This window comes from Taudactylus pleione, unplaced genomic scaffold (assembly GCF_031769625.1).
Source record: "Taudactylus pleione unplaced genomic scaffold, aTauple2 ptg000461l, whole genome shotgun sequence".
Classification (NCBI taxonomy): domain Eukaryota; kingdom Metazoa; phylum Chordata; class Amphibia; order Anura; family Myobatrachidae; genus Taudactylus; species Taudactylus pleione.
This window is the reverse complement of record NW_028284863.1, coordinates 547,501-570,951: the sequence shown is the minus strand read 5'-3', so window position 1 is coordinate 570,951 and position 23,451 is coordinate 547,501. Positions and strand designations below refer to the sequence as shown.

Genomic DNA, 23,451 nt, shown 5'->3' with positions numbered 1-23,451 from the left:
GGACTTTAGGATCTCCAGGAATCCAGTCACAAACTCTCGCTCGCTATCCATAGACATTCCTAGGAAGACGAAAAATATGGACATAGACATTTTTAGCAATAATTGTAAATTGTTTTGTGATTTTTAATGTTGTTAATGTTAAATGTTTAATGTTGTTTTAATGTTTTTTTTTTTTTTTTTTTTTACAGGATTTTAATGTTTTTTTTTTTTTTTTAAAGGTTTTTAATATATTTGTTTATGCTGTTGAAATATTTGTTTATGGCATTTTAATATATTTGGCGTGTTTTCATATTTTCCAGCTATTTATTAGGTGGGCAATGAGTGGGTAGGTGGGTGGCACACATTGGTGGGCATTGGAGTATAATGCATGACCCAGCCACCGCCCACCTCATTTCGGCGGGCGGTGGCTGGGTCATGCATTTATAGGTGGGTGGCTGACATTGGTGGGTAGGTGGGTGGCACACATTGGTGTGCAGTAGGGTTGCAGTAGCAATACTCACCAAAACCAGAATAGCAAACTTCATAGTTGTGCAATTGCGTCCTTCTCCTTCAATCCATGATGCTGTACAAGATGGCGATTGGGCGTGTACAGAGTCCTGTCATTCAAATTCCGCGACGTACGATGAATCTTGCGATAGATCCTGAGTAAAAAGGACTCACGATCGGCACCGCATTGTGTCCCAGATTGGCAAATCTGCCCTACAGCACAGCAGATCTGAAGATGCGATGTACGATGAGCGGGGACACGCATCGGCACTGTGATCCTGAGTGGACACTCACGATTTGGGGATATATTTTACCTGATTTGTCGTCACGAATCGTCAATCAGGCAAATCGTGTAAAAAAATCGCCAAGTGTGTAGGCACCCTAGGCTGGGGGGGGGTGGGTTAGAATATGGCTGTGGGAGTGGAGGGGAGGTTTAGGCTGCGGGTGGGGGGGGTGGGTTAGGGGGGAGGTTTAGGGTTAGGCTGTGGAAGGGGAGGGTTAGAGTTACAGTAGGTCCATAACCACCCCAAACGGTACTTATCAATCTGCGATGGGTCTGCGTAGTCACTGTGATCACAGTCCCGAATGCAGTGGAGTCTTTGTGCGCACACAGTGCGATGCATGAGCAAAACGTAACAATCGGCCCTTTGCGTGCGTAATTGCAGTTGTGATCGGTAGTGAATCAGGCCCATAGTACACATACCACCTACAACTACCATTCATTCTGTATGCTATATGCCTGCAATTTGGTACAGCCTGGGCGGGGAGGTGATGGTGCAATGTGGTACAGGCTGGGCAGAGAGGTGATGGTGCAGTGTGGTACAGCCTGGGCAGGGAGGTGATGGTGCAGTGTGGTACAGGCTGGGCAGGGAGGTGATGGTGCAGTGTGGTACAGGCTGGGCAGGGAGGTGATGGTGCAATGTGGTACAGCCTGGGCAGGGAGGTGATGGTGCAGTGTGGTACAGGCTGGGCAGGGAGGTGATGGTGCAATGTGGTACAGGCTGGGCAGGGAGGTGATGGTGCAGTGTGGTACAGCCTCGCAGGGAGGTGATGGTGCAGTGTGGTACAGGCTGGGCAGGGAGGTGATGGTGCAATGTGGTACAGGCTGGGCAGGGAGGTGATGGTGCAGTGTGGTACAGGCTGGGCAGGGAGGTGATGGTGCTGTGTGGTACAGGCTGGGCAGGGAGGTGATGGTGCAGTGTGGTACAGCCTGGGCAGGGAGGTGATGGTGCAATGTGGTACAGCCTGGGCAGGGAGGTGATGGTGCAGTGTGGTACAGGCTGGGCAGGGAGGTGATGGTGCAGTGTGGTACAGGCTGGGCAGGGAGGTGATGGTGCAGTGTGGTACAGGCTGGGCAGGGAGGTGATGGTGCAATGTGGTACAGGCTGGGCAGGGAGGTGATGGTGCAGTGTGGTACAGCCTGGGCAGGGAGGTGATGGTGCAGTGTGGTACAGCCTGTGCAGGGAGGTGATGGTGCAGTGTGGTACAGCCAGGTCAGGGAGGTGATGGTGCAGTGTGGTACAGCCTGGGCAGGGAGGTGATGGTGCAATGTGGTACAGCCTGGGCAGGGAGGTGATGGTGCAGTGTGGTACAGGCTGGGCAGGGAGGTGATGGTACAATGTGGTACAGCCTGGGCAGGGAGGTGATGGTGCATTGTGGTACAGCCTGGGCAGGGAGGTGATGGTGCAATGTGGTACAGGCTGGGCAGGGAGGTGATGGTGCAGTGTGGTACAGCCTGGGCAGGGAGGTGATGGTGCAGTGTGGTACAGCCTGGGCAGGGAGGTGATGGTGCAGTGTGGTACAGGCTGGGCAGGGAGGTGATGGTGCAGTGTGGTACAGGCTGGGCAGGGAGATGATGGTGCAGTGTGGTACAGCCTGGGCAGGGAGGTGATGGTACAATGTGGTACAGGCTGGGCAGGGAGGTGATGGTGCAGTGTGGTACAGGCTGGGCAGGGAGATGGTGGTACAGGCTGGGAAGGGAGGTGATGGTGCAGTGTGGTACAGCCTGGGCAGGGAGGTGATGGTGCAGTGTGGTACAGCCTGGACAGGGAGATGATGGTGCAATGTGGTACAGCCTGGGCAGGGAGATGATGGTGCAATGTGGTACAGCCTGGGCAGGGAGGTGATGGTGCAATGTGGTACTGCCTGGGCAGGGAGGTGATGGTGCAATGTGGTACAGCCTGGGCAGAGAGGTGATGGTGCAGTGTGGTACAGCCTGGGCAGGGAGTTGATGGTGCAGTGTGGTACAGGCTGGGCAGGGAAGTGATGGTTCAGTGTGGTACAGCCTGGGCAGGGAGGTGATGGTGCAGTGTGGTACAGCCTGGCAGGGAAGTGATGGTACAGCCTGGGCAGGGAGGTGATGGTGCAGTGTGGTACAGCCTGGGCAGGGAAGTGATGGTTCAGTGTGGTACAGCCTGGGCAGGGAGGTGATGGTGCAGTGTGGTACAGGCTGGGCAGGGAGGTGATGGTGCAGTGTGGTACAGCCAGGGCAGGGAGGTGATGGTGCAGTGTGGTACAGGCTGGGCAGGGAGGTGATGGTGCAGTGTGGTACAGGCTGGGCAGGGAGGTGATGGTGCAGTGTGGTACAGGCTGGGCAGGGAGGTGATGGTGCAGTGTGGTACAGGCTGGGCAGGGAGGTGATGGTGCAGTGTGGTACAGGCTGGGCAGGGAGATGATGGTGCAGTGTGGTACAGGCTGGGCAGGGAGGTGATGGTGCAGTGTGGTACAGCCTGGACAGGGAGATGATGGTGCAATGTGGTACAGCCTGGGCAGGGAGATGATGGTGCAATGTGGTACAGCCTGGGCAGGGAGGTGATGGTGCAGTGGTGGTACAGCCTGGGCAGGGAGGTGATGGTGCAGTGTGGTACAGGCTGGGCAGAGAAGTGATGGTTCAGTGTGGTACAGCCTGGGCAGGGAGGTGATGGTGCAGTGTGGTACAGCCTGGGCAGGGAAGTGATGGTACAGCCTGGGCAGGGAGGTGATGGTGCAGTGTGGTACAGCCTGGGCAAGAAAGTGATGGTTCAGTGTGGTACAGCCTGGGCAGGGAGGTGATGGTGCAGTGTGGTACAGCCTGGGCAGGGAGGTGATGGTGCAGTGTGGTACAGCCTGGGCAGGGAGGTGATGGTGCAGTGTGGTACAGGCTGGGCAGGGAGGTGATGGTGCAGTGTGGTACAGACTGGGCAGGGAGGTGATGGTGCAGTGTGGTACAGGCTGAGCAGGGAGGTGATGGTGCAGTGTGGTACAGGCTGGGCAGGGAGGTGATGGTGCAGTGTGGTACAGCCTGGGCAGGGAGGTGATGGTGCAGTGTTGTACAGGCTGGGCAGGGAGGTGATGGTGCAATGTGGTACAGGCTGGGCAGGGAGGTGATGGTGCAGTGTGGTACAGGCTGGGCAGGGAGGTGATGGTGCAATGTGGTACAGGCTGGGCAGGGAGGTGATGGTGCAGTGTGGTACAGGCTGGGCAGGGAGGTGATGATGCAGTGTGGTACAGGCTGGGCAGGGAGGTGATGGTGCAGTGTGGTACAGGCTGAGCAGGGAGGTGATGGTGCAGTGTGGTACAGCCTGGGCAGGGAGGTGATGGTGCAGTGTGGTACAGGCTGGGCAGGGAGGTGATGGTGCAATGTGGTGCAGGCTGGGCAGGGAGGTGATGGTGCAATGTGGTACATGCTGAGCAGGGAGGTGATGGTGCAGTGTGGTACAGGCTGAGCAGGGAGGTGATGGTGCAGTGTGGTACAGCCTGGGCAGGGAGGTGATGGTGCAGTGTGGTACAGTCTGGGCAGGGAGGTGATGGTGCAGTGTGGTACAGCCTGGGCAGGGAGGTGATGGTGCAGTGTGGTACAGCCTGGGCAGGGAGGTGATGGTGCAATGTGGTACAGGCTGGGCAGGGAGGTGATGGTGCAGTGTGGTACAGCCTGGGCAGGGAGGTGATGGTACAAGCATCCACCACATGTCGCTAATAGCGTCTCCTGGACTGAGATATATGGTCTTGTTGTTTTTTTTTTTTTTTAATTCTTTTTGTTTTCACCACCTTACAGCAACACGTCAGCGAATATGGAGCCCGCAAAAAATATTGTCAAGATTGCCATTCAGATGATGGGTGCCTATCCGCAACTTATTGATCTTAACCAGGTAATCTTATTATAGATTAGATGTACATTATATGTATACTTGGCAGTTTAAGAATTTATGGGCCCATGGTAAAGTTTTTAGGCCTAAACCATCTCAGAAATATATAATTGACGCAGAGCTGAAGTGAGCACCGCGCCGGGGCGAGAGAGCTCCGCGCCGGGGCGAGAGAGCACCGTGCCGGGGCGAGCACTGGGCTGGTTTCTTTTGCAGGCACTGGTGGCAGATTTCTGGCACAAATATGGGATGCAGTCAGGTTTAGAGTCGGCTATCACCGTTCTGTTCCATTAAATATATCCCAATGAATGGGTATATTTGATAGCAGCCAAAAAGATGGTCTTTGACCATCGCGACCATCGGGCTTGCGACGAGACCCTGGAGTGCTGTCAATCAACATTGACAGCACCGCCTCCTTTGGTGTGAGTCCGGAGCGACGGAGAGCCCGTCGCTATCCGGGTCTCGCGCATGCGCACGACGGAGCTCCCTCCATTGTGCGCATGCGCAGTGGGGCAACATCGACCCGTTTGTGAGCGTCCTTTGCTCGCGAAAGGGTCTGAATGACCCCCTATGTCCCAATAGGGATTATCCCAGAAAAACCTCCTGCACTACAAAATCATGGCATCCAGGGATGGGGGAAGGTCTCTGACAACCATTTTAAAGAGAGGAGGTTCCTCTCTGAGGGATCAATTCATTGTTAATTATCAGGGACCCCGATAATTAGCATACTAACTCGACGCGAGTTTCGAAGCAATTCATCATTGCTCCTGCACAGAAACAACTGATCCGAAAATCCGCTGTCTCCCCGAAGCGCTTCACTGCTTTTTGCAGAGCAGTGACACTAGTCACGCATGCGCACAAGAGCCCCAGCGGAAGGAGCCGGACAGGGGCGGAGGGATCCGAAAAGATAACTCTTTGCAACCTGTGACTGCGAGCAGGAGCACACTCCATCTGAAGATGGCGAATGCTCCTGGATTCGAGCTCCGAAAATATTGTATAGTCTATGGGGACAGCGGCCATTCCGGGAGAGGAAGGTAAGCAGGAGATATCTATGATACTAGTGTATGGGGAGAGGGGGCCATTCCGGGAGAGGAAGGTAAGCAGGAGATATCTGTGATACTAGTGTATGGGGAGAGGGGGCCATTCCGGGAGAGTAAGGTAAGCAGGAGATATCTGTGATACTAGTGTATGGGGACAGTGGCCATTCCGGGAGAGGAAGGTAAGCAGGAGATAATGGGATTTTGGTACCTGATTCCACAGGGGACATTGGAGGTGCTTACGCTGGGGTATAGAGGCGTGGATAGCTGGAGCCGGCACTTTAAATAATTTTGAAGTGTGAAGCTCCTCCCCCTCTATGCCCCATCAGCCCTCAGTTTAGAAAATGAAGACCAAGAGGAGATGGAGAACAAGCGGAGTAAAAAGGAGAGAAGAACACACAATAACTGAATCATACAACATACGGAACAAGCCGAACAGGCAGGCTAAGAGCGCTGAGGTGGGCGTCCAGTGTCCCCTGTGGAATCAGAGAAAAGGATTTACCGGTAGGAACCAAAATCCCATTTTCTCTTTCATCCACTAGGGGACACTGGATGTGCTTACGCTAGGGATGTCCCAAAGTTTTCCCCACGGGCGGGAGCGCTCTGCGGCGCCTGCAGAACAAGGCGGCCAAAACGGGATGCCGAAGTGGCGTTCGTATCAAATTTGTAAAATCTGACAAACGTGTGAACTGAAGACCAAGTGGTCACACGGCACAATTGTGACGTGGAGGCTCCTCTACCGGCCACCTATGACGCACCCACAGAACGTGTGGAATGAGCCGAAATAGATGAAAGATGCCGACGGTCGGCACTAACATAAGCCTGATGAATAGTCAGCCGGATCCAACCTGCCAAAGACTGCTTAGACGCTGGCCACCCCCTCCGAACAGCATCATTGAGGACAAAAGGCAGCCCAGACTTACGGATGGACGCTGTCCTGGCAATATAGATGCGGAGAGCCCTAACCACATGCAAGGTAGAAGATTGTGCCAGAGTCCTCCACCAACGATGGTACCACAATAGGCTGATTGATATGGAAAGCCGACACAACTTTGTGAAGGAAAGCGGCTACCGTACGGAGTTCCGCCCTATCAGCATGAAACACAAGGTAAGGTGGCTTATAGGACAGAGCACCCAATTCCGAAACTCTACGAGCCGAAGCGAGAGCCAGGAGGAGGACCGTCTTCCCAGACAGGTACTTAAGATCAACCTCCTCCAAAAGGTTCAAACATGGGCGACTGAAGAAACAGAAGCACTAAGTTTAGGTCCCAGGGAGCTATTGGAGGTACAAAAGGAGGCTGCACGTGCAAGACCCCTTGAAGAAACGTCTGCACCTCAGGAATGAGGGCCAATTCCTTTGACAGAAAATGGAAAGGGCAGAAAACCTGCACCTTTAAGGTTCCCAGACGAAAGCCAGAATCCAGACCCGTCTGAAGGAAAAACCGAAACCGGGACAAACGAAAAGTCCTAGACGGAAGACCCTGACTGGAACACCATGAGATATAAACACGCCAGATGTGATGATAATTCACAGCCGAAATTGGCTTCCTGGTGCGTAGCATGGTGGGAATAAGAGTGTCTGGGATTCCATTGCGTTTTAGGATATCTGTTTCAAGAGCCACCCTGTTAAATGCAGCTGCGCTAAGTTGGGGTGTATGAAAGGGCCCTGCTGTACAAGCTCCGGGCGCAGGGAAAGGGGCCACGGATCATCTGACAATAGGAACCGAAGGTCCGAGAACCAACTTCTCTGAGGCCAGTTCAGAGCCACGAGAATTACAGAGGCTGACTCTTGTTTCATCCTTTTTAGAAGACGAGAAAGAAGCGGAATCGGAGGAAAAAAGGTAATCGAAGTCGTAGACCCACGGTCTTGTCAGAGCATCTACTGCTTCCGCCTGCGGATCTTGAGGTCTTGACACGTATACTGGGAGCTGACTATTCAATCGTGACGCCATGAGGTCCACCTGAGGACATCCCCATCAACGTATCAGCGTGTTGAACACGTCTGGATGAAGCTTCCATTCCCCGGGATGGATATCCTCTCGATTTTAGGTAATCTGCTTCCCAGTTGTCCACACCAGGGATGAATAACGCTGACAGGATTATTGGTTCTCGGCCCACCAGAGGATCCGAATTAGTTCTCGCATAGCCATGCGACTCAGAGTCCCTCCTTGGCGATTGATGTAAGCGAAGGCCGTCGTGTTGTCGGACTGAACTCTAACCGGAAGAGCCTTTAGAAACTCTGTTGCCTTTATCAGAGCATTGTAAATCGCTCTGAGGTCCAACACCTTTATGGGCCACTTCTGTTTCAGAAGGGACCATCGACCCTGAAAATGATAATCAAGGACTACTGCTCCCCATCCCCGAAGGCTGGCATCCTTTGTTACGATGATCCAGTCCCACACTCCGAATCTTCTGCCCACTAACAGATTGTGTCCACCAAAGAAGGGCCACTCTGGCAATCGGGCTCAGACGGATCTGTCGATGTAGAAGCAGATGGGACCCTGACCCCTGTGCTAGCAGGTCCAGCTGAAACACCCTGGAGTGGAACCGGCCAAACCGTAGTGCCTCGAAAGCAGCTACCATCATCCCCAAGAGACGCAGACAAAGAAGCATTGTTACCTCCTTTGGTCTGAGGACCAGCTGAACTAACAACCGAATATGCCTGGCCTTGTCTGTTAGAAGAAAAATCCTCTGTGATTCTGTATCCAATATCATGCCCAGAAACAGAAGTTTCTGGAACGTATTGAGTTTCGGCTTCTTGAAGTTGATTATCCAACCGTTTTGGATTAGAGTGTGATATGTCAGTAAGGCATGATGTAAGAGAAGAGATACCGATGAAGCCTTGAGTAACAGGTCGTCCAAATAAGGGGTTATGTTCACTCCTGATGACCGAAGGAGGGCGATCATGACTGACATGAGTCTGGTGAAGATGCAGAGAGCCGAGGATAACCCACCCGAACGGCAATGCCCGAAACTGATAATGATCTTTCAATATGGCGAAGCGCAGAAAGGCCTGGTGTGGTTCCCAAATGGGAACATGGAGATAGGCATCCTTGATATCCAGGATAGTAGGAACTCCCTTGGTTCCAAGCTCGCTATGACTAACTGCAGAGTCTCCATTTTTGAAACAATACATCTTCAGATACAGAATCAAGGACTTGAGGTTTAAGATGTGCCTGACTGAACCATCCGGTTGGGCACTACAAACAGGTTTGAGTAAAATCCCATACCTCGTTGATGCTCCAGACCTAACACATATGATACTATTAGAGACTGGATTGCCTCCTGTAGAACCATCTTGTCTGCAGGTACTGGCAGACTCATAGTGAAGAACTGAGGTGGAGGGGGGACCTCGAAGTCTATTTGGTACTCCAGGGAAATTAGTCTCCACGGTTCTAAAGAGGTCTGGTTCCGAACTTGTTGAAATTTCTGCAAGCGGGCTCCCACCGCAGGGGACCCCAGGTGGGACGGAAGACAGTCATGCCACCTGTTTCTCAGCTGGTTTAGGCTCCTGTCGACAAGCAACAGTGTGTGGTCGACCTCTACCGCTTCTTGCTTGCGTGGGAACACCTCTGGCTCTACCACAAGAGGAATGTGACGCACGAATGAAATGAAGGTCCAGTGTAAGATCTTCTGGGAGCTGGAGCAGTAGACGGGACGAAAGAAAACTTACCCCCCCCGTGTCCAACTTCCGGGCCATAAAGCAAGTCACCAATGAATGGTGAACACTCCACCGCACGCTTGGATTCTGCATCTGCTTGCCAAGCGCGCAACCAGAGGGCTCTGCGGGCTGTCCCTAGAGGCTTCTCCCAGGTAAACTGCAGACTCACGTATGTGTGCTAGTAGACGTAATTCTGCTCTGGAAGGACTTGGGTCCAAACCTGTATCAACTGGTCAGCCCGGCAAACCACAGCCCTGTTAACCCAGGCGGTAACAAGGGTAAGTCTATGTTGAGCTTCCACTGCAGTATAGTCTTTTAGTACAGTAGCTCCTGTACTAGAAGTGCTGTTTTCTTAGAGACGGGAGATTGACGCATCTACATGAAGAGACGTTTCCCACTTTTCCAACATGGACGATGGAAAATGATAGCTAGCTGGAAACAGACGTGGAATGTTGAGCCGCTTATTCGGCTGTTTCTAGGTCACAGAAAGCTGCTGTGACAACGGAAAAACAGCCGGGTACATAAACTAATTCATACTCTGGGACGCAGGAATTATATCCTTAGGTAAATTGAGGATATATGCCAAAATTAGAGATTCCACCCCGGGAGAGGCGGACTCTAACTCCCGTTAATGGTTTGAATTGGAGGGTACAGACACCGCTGTACCCATAACCTGTACCACGGTGTCTAGAGATCTGTTTAACCCAGCCACCCAGGGAGGAAATAGTAGACGCAGATATGCGTGTACTGATACCAATATTGAGACCTGCGTGCCTCAGCTAACTGTGACGTTAATGGAGCATACACACGGTCAGACTTGTCAGATTTTTCAGATGAACGATTAAACGATTTGAACGATTTTACCAAAGTTTTGAACGATTTGAACGATTGAACGATTTTTGACTGCATTAAAATGAATGGAATCGTCCAAGTCTGACTGCAAACACATCAGATGTCAGAAATCGTTATCTGACCATCGGGAACGCGCATCGTTGATCGTCCATCGTTCAGGCATGTCAGATATGAACGATTTTCCTTCAGATATGAACGACTGAACGATTTTTAAATCGTTATCGTTCATATCTGAAGGAAAAATCTGACCGTGTGTATGCACCATAAGTCCTTCATAACTCCGAGCATGTCAGCGGCCCATGGAGGTGAGTTAGTAACAGCCATAGATGGCTCCATTGTTATACAAGCGTCACATAACGTGGACCTAGCGGCATATGTGTTACACTTAGAACAGACAAACAACTTTTGCGTAGCCTTTGTTCTGCTTGACATTGATAAACACAGTCACTCAGAAGGACACACTGAAAACATAAGGCTGGTCTGGGACACAGAGGAGGAGATACACCCTTCTCCCCTCCCACAGATTAGACTCCCTGCACTTTTTCACAGCCTTTGTGCAGGAGTCCAGCCTTCTGTAGCCATGCAGCTGCACTCTGCCTTCAGGAGGGAGAGAATGCAGCCATTAAGTTTTGCAAAATATGGCAGGCACGCTGTTTGTAATAGCTCTGTGCCTGAGCAGTGTGAGAGAGACCGCGCTGGGTGGCTCCGCCCCCCGTCCTTATCAAGTCTGTCTGCAGTCTAAAATGGCTGCCCCCGTCTAACGGAGCAGCTCATTGTGCAGGACAGACTCAGCGGAGTCTGGAGTGTTCAGCCCCGCAATGCACGCCCCCTCCGTCCCTCTGCAGCCCTTAGCGGCGAGCAGGGACTGATTACAGCCTATCCGGCTGTGTGAATGCCCCTGACTGAAGCAGCGCAGCAGCGCTATGTACACACTGGGCGGCGGACGGATGGCAGGCGACGTGCGCCGGGGGGGTGCAGGTCGGAGCGGGGAATGCGCAGCAATACTCACTGCGCTCCCCAGAGGCTCTCACAGCTGCAGCACACTCTGCTTCCTATTAGAGCTGTGCTGTGGCGATAAGGAGCTGTCAGTGCTTTTGTAATAAGCGCTGTGCACTCCTTCCTGTTCTACTAAGAACAGGGTGCCAGGTACCCGGACCCCACCTTGAGAGAGGTGTCGAAGGGTACCTAATATAGTGTAAAAGATGTACAAAATAAATAAATCTTAATAAAAGAAAACAATAAACATATATGTGCTGCTGGATCACAGCAGATTGTGACCAGCTCCATGAGGCACATTTTCTAAACTGAGGGCTGATGGGGCATAGAGGGGGAGGAGCTTCACACTTCTAAATTATTTAAAGTGCCGGCTCCAGCTATCCACGCTTCTATACCCCAGCGTAAGCACCTCCAGTGTCCCCTAGTGGATGAAAGAGAAATCTGTGATACTAGTGTATGGGTACAGCGGCCATTCCGGGAGAGAAACGAAAGCAGGAGATATCTGTGATACTAGTGTATGGGGACAGCGGCCATTCCGGGAGAGGAAGGTAAGCAGGAGATATCTGTGATACTAGTGTATGGGGACAGCGGCCATTCCGGGAGAGAAAGGTAAGTAGGAGATATCTGTGATACTAGTGTATGGGGACAGTGAGCCATTCCGGGAGAGGAAGGTAAGCAGGAGATATCTGTGATACTAGTGTATGGGGACAGCGGCCATTCCGGGAGAGGAAGGTAAGCAGGAGATATCTGTGATACTAGTGTATGGGGACAGCGGCCATTCCGGGAGAGGAAGGTAAGCAGGAGATATCTGTGATACTAGTGTATGAGGACAGCGGCCATTCCGGGAGAGGAAGGTAAGTAGGAGATATCTGTGATACTAGTGTATGGGGACAGCGGCCATTCCGGGAGAGGAAGGTAAGCAGGAGATATCTGTGATACTAGTGTATGGGGACAGCGGCCATTCCGGGAGAGGAAGGTAAGCAGGAGATATATGTGATACTAGTGTATGAGGACAGCGGGACATTCCGGGAGAGGAAGGTAAGCAGGAGATATCTGTGATACTAGTGTATGGGGACAGCGGCCATTCCGGGAGAGAAAGGTAAGCAGGAGATATCTGTGATACTAGTGTATGAGGACAGCGGCCATTCCGGGAGAGGAAGGTAAGCAGGAGATATCTGTGATACTAGTGTATGGGGACAGCGGCCATTCCGGGAGAGAAAGGTAAGCAGGAGATATCTGTGATACTAGTGTATGAGGACAGCGGCCATTCCGGGAGAGGAAGGTAAGCAGGAGATATCTGTGATACTAGTGTATGGGGACAGCGGCCATTCCGGGAGAGAAAGGTAAGCAGGAGATATCTGTGATACTAGTGTATGAGGACAGCGGCCATTCCGGGAGAGAAAGGTAAGCAGGAGATATCTGTGATACTAGTGTATGGGGACAGCGGGCATTCCGGGAGAGGAAGGTAAGCAGGAGATATCTGTGATACTAGTGTATGGGGACAGCGGGCCATTCCGGGAGAGAAAGGTAAGCAGGAGATATCTGTGATACTAGTGTATGAGGATAGCAGGCCATTCCGGGAGAGAAAGGTAAGCAGGAGATATCTGTGATACTAGTGTATGGGGACAGCGGCCATTCCGGGAGAGAAAGGTAAGCAGGAGATATCTGTGATACTAGTGTATGAGGACAGCGGCCATTCCGGGAGAGAAAGGTAAGCAGGAGATATCTGTGATACTAGTGTATGGGGACAGCGGCCATTCCGGGAGAGAAACGAAAGCAGGAGATATCTGTGACACTAGTGTATGGGGACAGCGGCCATTCCGGGAGAGGAAGGTAAGCAGGAGATATCTGTGATACTAGTGTATGGGGACAGCGGCCATTCCGGGAGAGGAAGGTAAGCAGGAGATATCTGTGATACTAGTGTATGGGGACAGCGGCCATTCCGGGAGAGGAAGGTAAGCAGGAGATATATGTGATACTAGTGTATGAGGACAGCGGGCCATTCCGGGAGAGGAAGGTAAGCAGGAGATATCTGTGATACTAGTGTATGGGGACAGCGGCCATTCCGGGAGAGAAAGGTAAGCAGGAGATATCTGTGATACTAGTGTATGGGGACAGCGGCCATTCCGGGAGAGAAAGGTAAGCAGGAGATATCTGTGATACTAGTGTATGGGGACAGCGGCCATTCCGGGAGAGAAACGAAAGCAGGAGATATCTGTGACACTAGTGTATGGGGACAGCGGCCATTCCGGGAGAGGAAGGTAAGCAGGAGATATCTGTGATACTAGTGTATGGGGACAGCGGCCATTCCGGGAGAGGAAGGTAAGCAGGAGATATCTGTGATACTAGTGTATGGGAACAGCGGCCATTCCGGGAGAGAAACGAAAGCAGGAGATATCTGTGATACTAGTGTATGGGGACAGCGGGCCATTCCGGGAGAGGAAGGTAAGCAGGAGATATCTGTGAAACTAGTGTATGGGAACAGCGGCCATTCCGGGAGAGAAACGAAAGCAGGAGATATCTGTGATACTAGTGTATGGGGACAGCGGGCCATTCCGGGAGAGGAAGGTAAGCAGGAGATATCTGTGATACTAGTGTATGGGGACAGCGGGACATTCCGGGAGAAGAAGGTAAGTAGGAGATATCTGTGATACTAGTGTATGGGGACAGCGGGCCATTCCGGGAGAAGAAGGTAAGCAGGAGATATCTGTGATACTAGTGTATGAGGACAGCGGCCATTCCGGGAGAGGAAGGTAAGCAGGAGATATCTGTGATACTAGTGTATGAGGACAGCGGGCCATTCCGGGAGAGGAAGGTAAGCAGGACATATCTGTGATACTAGTGTATGGGGACAGCAGCCATTCCGGGAGAGAAAGGTAAGCAGGAGATATCTGTGATACTAGTGTATGGGGACAGCGGGACATTCCGGGAGAGCAAGGTAAGCAGGAGATATCTGTGATACTAGTGTATGGGGACAGGGGGCCATTCCGGGAGAGGAAGGTAAGCAGGAGATATCTGTGATACTAGTGTATGGGGACAGTAGGCCATTCCAGGAGAGAAAGGTAAGCAGGAGATATCTGTGATACTAGTGTATGGGGACAGCGGCCATTCCGGGAGAGGAAGGTAGGCAGGAGATATCTGTGATACTAGTGTATGAGGACAGCGGCCATTCCGGGAGAGAAAGGTAAGTAGGACATATCTGTGATACTAGTGTATGGGGACAGCGGCCATTCCGGGAGAGGAAGGTAAGCAGGAGATATCTGTGATACTAGTGTATGGGGACAGCGGCCATTCCGGGAGAGGAAGGTAAGTAGGACATATCTGTGATACTAGTGTATGAGGACAGCGGCCATTCCGGGAGAGAAAGGTAAGTAGGACATATCTGTGATACTAGTGTATGAGAACAGCGGCCATTCCGGGAGAGAAAGGTAAGTAGGACATATCTGTGATACTAGTGTATGAGGACAGCGGCCATTCCGGTAGAGAAAGGTAAGTAGGACATATCTGTGATACTAGTGTATGAGGACAGCGGCCATTCCGGGAGAGGAAGGTAAAGTAGGACATATCTGTGATACTAGTGTTTGAGGACAGCGGCCATTCCGGGAGAGGAAGGTAAATAGGACATATCTGTGATACTAGTGTATGAGGACAGCGGCCATTCCGGGAGAGAAAGGTAAGTAGGACATATCTGTGATACTAGTGTATGAGGACAGCGGCCATTCCGGGAGAGGAAGGTAAGCAGGAGATATCTGTGATACTAGTGTATGAGGACAGCGGCCATTCCGGGAGAGAAAGGTAAGTAGGAGATATCTGTGATACTAGTGTATGAGGACAGCGGCCATTCCGGGAGAGGAAGGTAAGCAGGAGATATCTGTGATACTAGTGTATGAGGACAGCGGCCATTCCGGGAGAGGAAGGTAAGTAGGACATATCTGTGATACTAGTGTATGGGGACAGCAGGCCATTCCGGGAGAGGAAGTTAGGCAGGAGATATCTGTGATACTAGTGTATGAGGGCAGCGGCCATTCCGGGAGAGGAAGGTAAGTAGGACATATCTGTGATACTAGTGTTTGAGGACAGCGGCCATTCCGGGAGAGAAAGGTAAGTAGGAGATATCTGTGATACTAGTGTATGAGGACAGCGTCCATTCCGGGAGAGAAAGGTAAGCAGGAGATATCTGTGATACTAGTGTATGGGGACAGCGGCCATTCCGGGAGAGAAAGGTAAGCAGGAGATATCTGTGATACTAGTGTATGGGGACAGCGGCCATTCCGGGAGAGAAAGGTAAGTAGGAGATATCTGTGATACTAGTGTATGGGGACAGCGGCCATTCCGGGAGAGAAAGGTAAGCAGGAGATATCTGTGATACTAGTGTATGGGGACAGCGGCCATTCCGGGAGAGAAAGGTAAGTAGGAGATATCTGTGATACTAGTGTATGGGGACAGCGGCCATTCCGGGAGAGAAAGGCAAGCAGGAGATATCTGTGACACTAGTGTATGGGGACAGCGGCCATTCCGGGAGAGAAAGGTAAGCAGGAGATATCTGTATTTATGCATTTAAATCTAGAGAGTAAAAGTTTAAAAAAATACAATAAAAAATTAAAAATTTTTTTTACATTTTCATTCAATTGCAGTTTTTTTTTTGTCAAAAGTTACACAATGAATCCAGCTTACTAAATTGAAAAGGTGAATTATTGGGGAAATTATTTGCAGTGTTTATAAGATGAAAAAAATAATTTGCTGTTCGTTCCCTTTGTTGACATTTCAATAAAAAAAAAAATACCTCTTTTTTGGCCATTTGGGTTTAAAAAATTTTGATGTGTTAGAATGTGTAAAAAGACTCCTGAAAAACATGTGGTGATTTGTGTGAGTTCAGCATAAAAAATCAGCGATATTGAGGTTGGAGAGACACTTTGGTTTTTGAACTTTACCTTTGAGTGTAACGTTTTTGTAGAGGTTTGTATTACTCTTATCTCTTAAGGTGCCCACACACATACCGATGTGCACACGATCAGCCGATGTGCACACGATCAGCCGATGTGCACACGATCAGCCGATGTGTACGATTTCCCTTGAAACTCTCCCCGGCAGCTCAGCACACGATCTGCACACGATTTGGTGTCCAATCTTCATACGATCTCTCCTGCAGTCAGACTATCACGGTGCATCGGGTCCTAGATTGTCAGATCTGCCCTACTGCACGGCAAATCTGAAGATGCGATGTGCGACCAGCGGGGACTCGCAACGCGATCGTGAGGGGGTCTCACGATTTCCTCACAATTTTGGCATATTTTACACGATCTGTCGTTCCAATGCGTCGGAATTGGACAGATCGGGTAAAATATCGCTATGTGTGTGGGCACCTTGACACCCTACACAAGATGGAATAATGGAGGGCTCAATTCTTTCTAATATATATACAGTATACGCACAAAGGACCCGCTGTCTTGCGTCACAGTATTGGATACAGTTGTGCTCCATGACTGTCGTCCATGTGAATATGCAAGAAAATAGCACTTTCAATTGCACAACATTAGCACAATAGCCAAAAAGTAGCCTCATATTCGTGCAAATGTAGCAAAGTGCGTGGAGACAAATCCGCATTGCTGTCTATCCATAAGATTCACGATGCCGCTACAACTTGGAAAAATCGTGTCCTATAGACAGTATAATACAGTGATTTATGGAATGTACAGTACGACAATAGGACTTTTCCACATTGTCTGTCGTCTGTATAAACAGCGATGCAGATTAGTTTTCACGCTATTTGCTACTTTTCCATTAATAATTTGCTACTTAGACGCATATATATGTGTGAATTTTATGCAATTAAAAGTGCCGTGTTAAGTATAGTACTGTAGTGACGGAAGTGTGAAAATGCACATAGAAAACCTTAGCGTGAAATCTGTCGCCACTTTAGTGAATGTGTGTGGCGCTGAGATGAAAGCGCAGTAAGGACACATCTTACCTCTGTTATATGTTTATTTAGATTCATTAACTTTCTTTTACTTATTTACTTTTTTTCTGGTTAGTGGCATAAGGGAAATTATAGCTTTGAAGTACCATAAAATCCCATATATAAAGAAAACCATGGGCTTATAGGCATAAAGAAAATGAGAGAAGTGTAATTATCGCCATCCCTCCTACAATATACGTCACTAACACAGATGTTACCATGTTTTGTTTCAGAGTAAACCTTTATCAGCGGTCTTGAAGGATGTCTGTGATGCGTAAGTTCCACAAATAGAAATGGTAAAAGTTCTAGTAACATGGTGACGTTAGCCATAGTAAGGGTCACATCGGGGTCCTCACTCACCAAGGGCCTGATTCAGAGATGGTAACAGTATAGTAACATGGTGACGTTATCCATAGTAAGGGTCACATCGGGGTCCTCACTCACCAAGGGCCTGATTCAGAGATGGTAACAGTATAGTAACATGGTGACGTTATCCATAGTAAGGGTCACATCGGGGTCCTCACTCACCAAGGGCCTGATTCAGAGATGGTAACAGTATAGTAACATGGTGACGTTATCCATAGTAAGGGTCACATCGGGGTCCTCACTCACCAAGGGCCTGATTCAGAGATGGTAACAGTATAGTAACATGGTGACGTTATCCATAGTAAGGGTCACATCGGGGTCCTCACTCACCAAGGGCCTGATTCAGAGGTGGTAACAGTATAGTAACATGGTGACGTTAGCCATAGTAAGGGTCACATCGGGGTCCTCACTCACCAAGGGCCAGATTCAGAGATGGTAACAGTATAGTAACATGGTGACGTTATCCATAGTAAGGGTCACATCGGGCTCCTCACTCACCAAGGGCCTGATTCAGAGATGGTAACAGTATAGTAACATGGTGATGTTATCCATAGTAAGGGTCACATCGGGGTCCTCACTCACCAAGGGCCTGATTCAGAGATGGTAACAGTATAGTAACATGGTGACGTTATCCATAGTAAGGGTCACATCGGGGTCCTCACTCACCAAGGGCCTGATTCAGAGATGGTAACAGTATAGTAACATGGTGACGTTATTCATAGTAAGGGTCACATCGGGGTCCTCACTCACCAAGGGCATGATTCAGAGATGGTAACAGTATAGTAACATGGTGACGTTATCCATAGTAAGGGTCACATCGGGGTCCTCACTCACCAAGGGCCTGATTCAGAGGTGGTAACAGTATAGTAACATGGTGACGTTATCCATAGTAAGGGTCACATCGGGGTCCTCACTCACCAAGAGCATGATTCAGAGATGGTAACAGTATAGTAACATGATGACGTTATCCATAGTAAGGGTCACATCGGGGTCCTCACTCACCAAGGGCCTGATTCAGAGGTGGTAACAGTATAGTAACATGGTGACGTTATCCATAGTAAGGGTCACATCGGGGTCCTCACTCACCAAGAGCATGATTCAGAGATGGTAACAGTATAGTAACATGATGACGTTATCCATAGTAAGGGTCACATCGGGGTCCTCACTCACCAAGGGCATGATTCAGAAGTGGTAACAGTATAGTAACATGGTGACGTTATCCATAGTAAGGGTCATATCGGGGTCCTCACAACACCAAGGGCCTGATTCAGAGATGGTAACAGTATAGTAACATGATGACGTTATCCATAGTAAGGGTCACATCGGGGTCCTCATTCACCAAGGGCCTGATTCAGAGATGGTAATAGTATAGTGACATGGTGACGTTATCCATAGTAAGGGTCACATCGGGGTCCTCACTCACCAAGGGCCTGATCAGAGATGGTAACAGTATAGTAACATGGTGACGTTATCCTCAGTAAGGGTCACATCAGGGTCCTCACTCACCAAGGGCCTGATTCAGAGATGGTAACAGTATAGTAACATGGTGACGTGACGTTAGGCATAGTAAGGGTCACATCAGAGGTGGACGCTTGTGCGTGGTGGGTACCTCAGCATCTCCTTGTGTATTAGCATGTGCTGGACTTTCTGCGCGCTGTACCACTGTCGGAGATTCTGGACACACCACCATCGCATGTGCCAGTCCTACGCCAGGTGCAGCCTCTCTGTCTGACTATGGCCTTTGTGTAAGCAGCTGTTATGTGTCTGAGAACGCAGCTGCTCTCCCGCCGCACACCCGCGACTCGCATCCGGAAAGTATTCACAGCGCTTAACTTTCTCCACACTTTGTTATATTACAGCCTTATTCTAAAATGGAATAAATAAATTTTTGTCCTCAATTTTTTACACACAATTCCCCATAATGACAACGTGTGAAAAGTTTTTGTGAGATTTTTGCAAATGTAATTAAAAAAAAAAAGGTACCGTCTGCGTCTGCTGAATTTTTCATGCATACTAATAGCAAATAATCGCTCAGCTACAAGAACATGGGCAATGTGCAGGGTTTGCGTGTGTCTGTGAATCCGGCCCCTAATGTAGACCCTAATTACAGATTTAGACGACTACAGTGACCTGAGAGTTCTAGATTTCAGCTACAGAGAGGGTCATGACCTCTGGCAGATGCTGAATGTAGGGTAAAGAATAGTGCAAAGTTCCATAAAAAGTCCCAAAGTGTTTCTGCCCCGTGTGTAACAGAACCCAGCCATACACTGGTCTTAGGGGGTAGTTAGGAGAATGAGATATAATGTATACGGAAGCCTGGGACAAGGGCAGTTTCTGGAAAATGCTGTAATGAAAGTAATCAGTCTGTCTGGTCTATAGGTGGAATATCAGTAACTCGGAGCACTATGCCCTGCAATACGTGGACGGACACCAAGCATACATCACTGAGCTGGTGAGTATTACAGTAACTTGCACATAGACTGTGGTAAATTAGGTTATGTATTAAGGCATAATGGACTATAAAAATGAGAGAAACCTCAGCAAATTAAATTGTTCCCATCTCCTTGCTCATCTGTTGCAGAGAAAATAGCTGCTATTTGGGAAAAGACAAAGAGCGAGATGTACTAATGTTAAAATGCGGCCAAAACTAGGCCACATTCCCCATATGTACTAAGGCTCCGGAATGCGTCACTTTGCCCGGTGTACATAATGGCGATAGCAATAAAAAACTGTCGTCTTTCGGTCACACCCTGATTCCACCACTTCCAGTCCTCTGGCGCGCAGGAGTGCTCAGTCCAGTCCTCTGGCGCGCAGGAGTGCTCAGTCCAGTCCTCTGGCGCGCAGGAGTGCTCAGTCCAGTCCTCTGGCGCGCAGGAGTGCTCAGTCCAGTCCTCTGGCGCGCAGGAGTGCTCAGTCCAGTCCTCTGGCGCGCAGGAGTGCTCAGTCCAGTCCTCTGGCGCGCAGGAGTGCTCAGTCCAGTCCTCTGGCACGCAGGAGTGCTCAGTCCAGTCCTCTGGCGCGCAGGAGTGCTCAGTCCAGTCCTCTGGCACGCAGGAGTGCTCAGTCCAGTCCTCTGGCGCGCAGGAGTGCTCAGTCCAGTCCTCTGGCGCGCAGGAGTGCTCAGTCCAGTCCTCTTCACTTGCAAAAGAAATATATATATATAAAAAAAAAGACAGGACAAATACACCGTGATAGTACAAATTTATTATAACATACATGCACACTCACACTCTCTCACACATACTTGCCTAGTATCCCAGAAGCCAATCACGTCCACTTGTCCAAGTAGAAATCCACGGATACCTGTAAATAAAAAATTACATAATTTTTCATAAAATTTTTTTTAACACAGATGCATGGACGGATCTCGCTGATCTCTCCAATGCATCTGTGTCAAAATGATGTCAGGCACCGTGCAGGTCCGAACAACAGAAACACTGAATGATATGCCGAAGATCGTGTACGAGATTGACAGATCTTGCCTGCCATAGATACGACATACGACCCTGCGGGTACGCGCATCTGCATCATTATCGTGCGTGAACCATCACGATTTGCGCATATTTTGCACGATATGTCATTCCGATGTTTTGGCCAAATCGTGCATAATATCGTCTAGTGTGTACACACCTTCTTAAGTGAATACAGCACTGCAAAGAACTGTCAGCGCTATTGTCAAGTATGCCTCATAGTAGGGATGGCCATCGGTGGGGTTTGCACCCCCTCGATCGCCACCGCTGCTGTTTGCACTGTGGGCCGCTGGCCAATCAAAAGTGGGGCGGGGCTTAATGGCAGCTGGAAGGCGGGGTTAAGCTCTGTCCTGACAAGACAAAAAAAAATCTGCTCCCCTCTCATCCATCGATGGCGGAGAACCATTAGTTAACATTGGTTGGCCACATCGATGTTTTGAAAATATTGAAGGTTGATAGCCAACCCTTCCGTTGGTGGAATCACTGCAGGACATCTCAGGAATATGAGGTACCATCACTCAAATAGTAACGGAGAAGCATCTTATAGCTGCTAATAGCGAAAATGTAACTTCTAAATTTATAGACAGATAATTACTGCTTTATCCCTCAGCCTGCATCAACACAAATAAAATAAATGTAATATGTCTCCAGCTGGTTACACTGCATTCTGATAAGGGTAGATAGGGAGATGTGATTATTGAGCTGCTCACTGACCCTCATATTACATCAGGAGAAAAGGCATCATAACCAATTGCATTATTGCTAACAGTGTAGAGATGGGCACAGCACTATAGCTCTAAAACCTTGTGAAAGACAGAAATAAATAGCAGTGTTATGGAACTCCAGCTCAATTGTGTAAGACCACTAGGAGAGTCTTCAGGTGCCCGTTGTTCCCTTAGTGTTATGCACACACCGGTACTTAGGATGCCGCCAGATCTTAAGCCACAGGCAGTAGGTGCTTACACAATTGAGTGAAGACCATAGAGTATATGGCTAGAGAAGCAAACGTCAAGACACAGACAGGACTGGAACACTGAAGATTAAAGGACGGGTCTGGGTCTTCAGTAACGCTGCAGCTAGTGAGGCACTGGGAGGTGGATTGTAGAGGATTGTGCAGTAGGAAAACACTTGCAGGCTGAGCTGGGAGAACACAATGGGAACACAGGTCTGGGGCCCTGTTAGGTTTCAGACACGGCTGACGGGCAAGGCTTCGGACAGGCAGAGAGTCCACAGGAATGTACAAGTACAGGGGCCTGGAACACAGACTAGCGACTTACACCAAAGTATAAACTATAACCGGCAGGGAGATCCACCAATCAACAGCAGCTTGGGAAGGAGGAACTCTACTACTAATTGGAAGCAGTTGCAGTGCTGCATGTCCACCTGTCAGTTGGAAGCGGCCTCCCGGTGTCCGTCTCTGGGCAACCGCAGGCACCGTCTTAGCCCAGTGTCTCCATTGCCTGGCAACTGGCGGGACCATCTGAGCCTAAGGCCATTAGATGCGGTGTCCTGGTTGCTTGGTAACAACCAGAGCTCGAGAGGGAAACAAGTGGCGGCTTGTGACAAGCAGCCAATGTCACCAAATGAAGAAGTGAGTTGGGACAGATCTTGGTGATAAGAGACACTGGGAGACAGATAATATCCTCACTGGAGACATTCAGATTAAGATTTAAAACACTAAGCCCACTGGTCAGTTAGGGTCATCCAATTTATTAAGTTCATAACTACCAACTTTTACAAGGACAGCCTGGGGAATACTTACACATCAGGTCACATAGGAGCAGGGCTGGCCCTAGCCCAATTTTTTTGGTAAGCGAGTGTATTTTTTGGCGCCCCCCCTATACCTTTTACAGTGCCCCCAGTAGTGGTCCCCCCTGTGCAGTGCCCCTTGCACCCCCAGTAGTGGTCCCCCCTGTGCAGTGCCCCTTGTGCCCCCAGTAGTAAGCCCCTTATATAGTGCCCCCAGTAGTTGTCCCCTTATGCAGTGCCCCCAGTAGTGGTACCCCCTATACAGTGCCCCTTATACAGTGCCCCCAGTAGTATTCCTCCCCCCCATGCAGTGCCCTTTAAACAGTGGCCCCAGTTGTAGTTTCCCCCCTATGCAGTACTCCCAGTATTGCCCTTTATATAGTGCCCCCAGTAGTGGCCACCCCCTTGTAGTGCCTCTAGTAGTAGTCCCCCCTTGTAGTAGTCCACCCCCCCTTGTTGTGCCCCCAGTGGAGGCTCCCCCCTATGCAGAGCCCCCCTCTTGTATTGCCCCTAGTAGTACTCCCCCCTTTGACTCCCAGCACCATAAGGATAGACAAATGTAAGTAAAAAAAAAACACCTGAATCCCCGCTCCTGCTCCCGCCGCCGCCATCTGCTCCACAGTCCCTCCTCCCGCTCTCCCATTACCCACTGCAGGAGCTGGAAGATGGAGCGGCTCCTGCAGTGGCCGCAGCAGCAGTCAGTGAGAGTCTGAAAGCGCCTGTGTGTTTCTCACTGTAGTGCTGAGCGAACTCCGTC

General features: G+C 49.9%; 1 protein-coding gene across 5 annotated transcripts in view; it reads left to right on the top strand.

Annotated features, from left to right (window-relative positions):
* Window positions 1–23,451, top strand: part of ELMO3 (engulfment and cell motility 3) — a 450,596-nt gene that overhangs the window by 69,833 nt on the left and 357,312 nt on the right. For all 5 annotated transcript variants that reach the window (XM_088448606.1, XM_088448605.1, XM_088448607.1 and 2 more), the window contains exons 2-4: window positions 4,520–4,613; window positions 17,343–17,383; window positions 19,855–19,927. In XM_088448606.1, coding sequence (XP_088304732.1) covers window positions 4,536–4,613; window positions 17,343–17,383; window positions 19,855–19,927 — 192 coding nt within the window. In that variant the 5' untranslated portion in view covers window positions 4,520–4,535. The remainder of the gene's footprint in view (window positions 1–4,519; window positions 4,614–17,342; window positions 17,384–19,854; window positions 19,928–23,451) is intronic.